A 5,779-nucleotide genomic window follows, 5' to 3' on the forward strand; every position below is an offset into this window, starting at 1 on the left:
CTCTCAAGATATTGCATCGCAGTGCCAGATTTGAAACATGACAAGGAAAAAAATAAAAGTGAAACGTGCACCATCCAAATTTCCAGTTGTCCTTTATTATCATATTCAGATCGGTGTTTTTCTTCGCTGGGCAATACTTATTTGTAATGATCAATTCTGATTTATTTCGGATCGGCATGAGACAGGCTCGTTTCACTGAAATTCGTCTCCCAGCCGAATAACATTACCGACAGACAAGCTATAAAAAAATAATGTTATTATCTTTGTGAGTTTCTGTCTTCTATGAACAAAAGATAGCCAGCTGACTCGTGCTTTTCGCTCACTTTGATATATAAAGACACATTGTCTAGCATTTCACTATATGCATTGTCATGCACGAGACAAAAGCAACTGCTATTTGCATCGGAATTATGCAAATATTTAACAACATTCACGATTCGGATGCCGATACAATGCATTTAAGTATTCAGTTGCATGCAAAAGCTGAGAAAACAAAGCATGCAGTGTGTGATTGAATGTTGTGTGCTCGAAATGGACGGCTGTTGTGGAGCTGCACGGTAATGGCTGACGGAGAGCAGCAGTCCTCACACGGAGGAGACAAAAGCTGCTTGCTGTAAGGCCACCTTGGTTTGTATGCATGGCCTGCTACAGCGGAAAACACTGCATTTATTGCAGTTGTATATTTTCTGAAAATGCATTAATTGATAGTAGTCCGCCTATATCAGTTAAGGAACCCACTGAAATCATTCCTTTATTGTGTGACATTCTGCGTTTTCTTGCAATCTAGTCTACCAGAAAGAGAGAGAGAGAGCACAAAAGGCTTGTTGAAGGGAACAGATCAAACAAATGAATATTCCCACAATATTAGCTGGAACTCGACACAATATATATTGTGTGCAAGGTTCTGTTAGATTTAATTGCTCCACATAAAACAGTTCAACCAGATGAAAGGAAATTGCAGTTGTTTACATGCGCACGCACACACACTCACATACTTGTGTATTCAGTGTATTCTAATAAAAACCAAAAAGGACTCGTACAAAATTGGTTTCTGTTAGCAAATGGTATTTACTGGTTATATGTTGTTGCCTTTTTGATTTAATCATAATGGGTTGGTGTGTATACTATTTATTAAAAGTAAATTGATGCCATGTTTATTCAAAGTGCATGTCCCACTGTCCTATGCAAAACAAAATATTGACATTATGATATAAAATGTTGTATATAAAATACCACAATACATTTTTTTATATTATTTAATTTATATGCATCTAATCAATGTTTTATTTTTCATTCACATCATGCACATGTCTAAAAACACTATAGAATTAATTTTGATCAGATTCCATTAATGCGTAAATGGTTTATTTAAGTCGTCTAACAATAAAAACAGACGGGGCTGAAGTCGAGACATCCATTATTCTGGAAAAAAAAAACTAAAAACTGTCACTTGTTGTCAAGCTCATTGGTTTCATATCGTTTGTTTGCCATCATATGTGTGCATGCGTGCACTTAGAAAACATGAAGACACTATTTCAATTTAAAACCTAGAGAAGGTGTGCAACTGTGCATCTTTATCACGTATCCGTACACAAAGGATCGCTCTCTATTAGGCCTGTTCAATCACTGCCATCTATGGCCTTTTCACATCGCTTTCGCATTTCAATGGACGCTTAAAAAAACGAATGCAGTTCTTCTCTAAATGAATGTGCATCAAAATTAGGTCTCAATTTATATCGCAGTTTGTCGAATACTGCGAGCATGAAGCAGATGCATGTCAGCTGTGGTGGTGTGCCACACCGATATTATAACGTCTCTTCTTTCTTTCTTTCTTTCTTTCTTTGTAGAAAAGATGATTGAGGACTTCAACCTGAGCAGGAGAGGCGAGCTTTCCACTAAAGCAAACGCAGACGGATTACAGTACATAGGTTTAATCTGATTTCCGCTTGATTTTGGATTATATCGGATGTTTTCTTTGGAATGGAGGGTCGTGATTTCTCCGCTCCAGCACACCTCCTCTCAGAGCGGGCCACTCTAGTGCACCGCGCCGCCTCTCGCATCTCCTCCTCCGGCCACGGCTCTGTGCAACATGCGCCTCATTTTCCAGCCGGGAAATATTATCCATCTCACTTACCGATGGCGGCGCATTCAGGTTTGTTGCGTTTCCTTTTATTCGCTGGCATTTCTGTGGAAGCTCAATAAAGATTTGACACACTATTTCAAAGAATAGCGAATGTCCATGTTTAGATTAGGCCTGTATTTAATTATTGCTTATTTAGGCTGTTTAGGATTTCTTATGATATATATATACACACAGCTCTGAAAAAACTATAGCCTAACATCAAAGACATTTGAATCCACATAGCAATTCAAGAACCATATAGCCTACTCTAAAATCTGGTTAGAGAAGGTTGATTTATTTTGTATTATTATTTTGCTTATTTTAGGCGCTACAAAGAACCAACGTAGATAGATAGACAAGCCTATATTAAATTTTTTGTTTGTTATACTCATATTCTTTCTGATTAAGTCCAGACTTAAGACTTTAAATCCTTGTGTCTACATGAACTGAATTGTGGAGGTGTAAATGTGATTTTGATAAATATGAGATGAGCGCATATCGGTTTAATATGAATCGTGACAGGCAACAATTATGAGGATATTCGGCATATAACAGCTAATGTTTTCTGTAAGGTAGTTTATAAATTGCCCCTCAAATTACGATTTAAGAACAGATTAAAACAATGAAGGTTATAGGCTGCGTGATATCTTTTAAATATTGTATTTATGTAGGCTATTATGTATTAGTTTTTATTTTGGTTATTATTATTATTTTGCATTTGTAGTTATTTCGTATTTGAGTATTACCGATGAAATATTTTAATGTTTAAAGTTAATAGCCTAAATTCGAGCTTTCCGTTTTTTTGAACAAAATACAGTATTGCAGTGTTACTGAATGAGTAATTAGGTTCAGTCAGATGCAATTTCCTTAATATTTTGCGCCATTCTTGAACAAAGATCCACATGGTCCGTTTTGCATTGCTCATCATTAAGGCAATACTTAGGCAATTCACCATCCATATAGACAATAATACATCTAAATTAGTTAAATGAAGACTATATGCTTGTTTTGCACTACTAAGGCCTTAATGTTCCAAGTCGCATAAATATTGCCTTTCAGTGTCTTGCATTTAGATGGTTTTTGGGAACAAACAGATTTATAAAACCTTTCAAAGATTTTGATTTTAGAGTTATTTAGAATAACCATTGGGCTTATAGATTATTATAACCTAATTTAGACTGCTAAAATGTATTAAAAAGAAACCTGTCTTGTTATTTCTGAATCAAATATATGAAAAATATCTACAATAAGGCATTGTAACAGCAGTTTCCATACACTCATGTACACTTATATTTATAGTGGTAGATGTGTCCATTTGGTCTTGGGCAATGAGTATTTAGGCTAATGTTAGCTAAAGGGCGCAGGTGTGTTAACCGGATATGACAATGTCTTTTGGTCGTACACTCACAGCTTGCGCCACCATGCAGCCGTGCCCTTAACTGTCATCACTGTTCAATGATTGAGACAGGTGAGGTATTGTACCTAGAGATAGAATTCGCAGAGCTCAGAGTTTTATAGCTTTGTCTGGAATATTACCGTCTCAACCATGTCTCATGCTTGATTCATGTGGTGGCATTCAACCTGTGTGTTATTACCACACCACCACCGCTACACCTTCATTCTAGACTAGGATGAAGAAGGGCAATTTTGTATTGCCTAATGTTGATGAAAAGCACAGGTTTTTACATTACCAGTTGAGCTGATTAGGACGCTCAAACAATGTAATGCTTTGAAAGCACCACAGTGTCTGTCAATCAACCTATTATTCAGCAATAAAATATTTATTAACAAAATTAACAAAATATTAAATACCTACATCAAAAATTAAATAAAATAAACATCACATTTAAAAAAAAATCCCAAATTAGTCTACCACTAATGTATATGTAACTTAACAAATACCACTGTTTATTTAATTAAGGCTTAGCTAAAACTGTCCAAACCAAGCTGGATGGTCACCAAACCAGTTTTTCTCTCATTAAGTGAACAGACCGGTCAATAGCGTCCCACAGGCGTAAAGGGGGTGTAGCTGCGTTAGTGGATTTGCTCTATCCCTCCAGGGACTGGCTCCCTCACGGCCTCACATGAATTCTTTACAAAGAACATGAATATTTCAGGGAATTGATGTACAAATGCATTCAGATGCAGGTTGGGATCCAGGCTCAGTGAAAGACCTTCTGTGGTGTCTCTCAGTGGCTTTATTATTCAGCTGCTATTGGACTCGGAGGCTTGTAGAGACAGAGGCTGCTGTCGCAACGCTCTCTTGGCTTTGAAACGGCGATGTTCCTCAAAGAGTTATGAAATGTGGAGAAAGCTCTCAATTTCACTTCTCCTCTCTCAGTTATTTCGGTTGTTCCTTTTGGTTTGATGCTTATGCTGGGATTGAAGTTGCCATTGTGTGCTAATCTCTGGGAAATGTTTTGTGGCATAGCACCTTACCTGTTACAGGAGAAGATATCAAATGAATCTCAATTGAGCGTTGAAAATGAGACTTTGTCATGGTTTCTTCTTTAGAATCCCGTTCATTTGGAACTGAGGTGTTCCTGATTAGCATTGAGATTTGGACTGTCATAGACCTTCATTAAAGAAAAAAAGGCCATATCTAGAAACCAGAATAACATATAGAAGAACCATTTTGGGTTGGTTCCCCAAACAACTTTAAGTGAACAGTTTTTAAAAGAACTGTTCTTAGTGTGAAAACCATTCATCTTATTCCACTATAATGAACCTTTATGTGCAATGGAACCATTCCATGGATGTTAAAGGTTCTTCATTGAACCTTCAATGCCAATTTTCATTGAACCATAGCAAATTTAAATCAGTTAAAGTTGCTTTTAAACTTTACCAACAACCCAAGCAACCACAATGACCTTAGCATCAACACCACTTACATTGTTTTAAAGGAAATCAAAAAAAAAAAAAAAAACCCAGCTAGGCCTATTTCTACTCTTTATGTGCTTTAATTTGAACTGTTTAAACACCATCATGACTGGTTTGTGAAATTGTTTCACGGATCCTTTCTAGAAATGTCCAAACTTTAAAGCATTCTATGTTGCATTAAACATTTGGTCTCCATTTCCTCCAAACCCTTGATTCTCCTGTTCTTCTTACCATGTCTTGTCTGGGGGGGTTGAGTTGGCTTCCTTCCTGCAACCCCCCACACCACAAACACACACACACACACACACAAGAGCATGTCAGGGGAGGCGCAGAATAATGTCTATTAGTCTATTAGTCTATTAGCATGTCTATTAGTAGTAGAATAATAATTAATTATTGATTACTAATTTGAATCAGTACTTTATAACGAAAATAATATCTTAAAATTAAAAGAAGCAGGCTTTTGCGATCACATCATTTTAAACCGGTAAACTCCTGGAAAGTCCAAGGATGCAGTAAACAAATTCAAACAGTAAGTTTAAAACAGCGCAATGCAATGCGATTTAATCAGCGATTGCGGAAAGAATAGTGACTTACGTCCATCCAGATGTCAGTAAAATTATTATTTTCAGCATGTATTTGGCTTAAATGCAAGAGTGTTTTATAATGAACGCTGATTATGCGGTGGTCAGAGATTTAGTGATTCTGAATGGATCCGTATAGTAGTCAGGCGATGTAGTTGTCTTTGGCATCTCCCTGTGGTCCTGTTTGGTATCG

General features: G+C 36.7%; 1 protein-coding gene across 2 annotated transcripts in view; it reads left to right on the forward strand.

Annotated features, from left to right (window-relative positions):
• Positions 1–5,779, forward strand: part of LOC107556618 (BAH and coiled-coil domain-containing protein 1-like) — a 92,218-nt gene that overhangs the window by 2,449 nt on the left and 83,990 nt on the right. For both annotated transcript variants that reach the window (XM_016239756.1, XM_016239757.1), the window contains exon 2: positions 1,848–2,152. In XM_016239756.1, coding sequence (XP_016095242.1) covers positions 1,981–2,152 — 172 coding nt within the window. In that variant the 5' untranslated portion in view covers positions 1,848–1,980. The remainder of the gene's footprint in view (positions 1–1,847; positions 2,153–5,779) is intronic.

Source organism: Sinocyclocheilus grahami, unplaced genomic scaffold, assembly GCF_001515645.1.
Source record: "Sinocyclocheilus grahami isolate Dianchi unplaced genomic scaffold, SAMN03320097.WGS_v1.1 scaffold574.1, whole genome shotgun sequence".
NCBI lineage: Eukaryota > Metazoa > Chordata > Actinopteri > Cypriniformes > Cyprinidae > Sinocyclocheilus > Sinocyclocheilus grahami.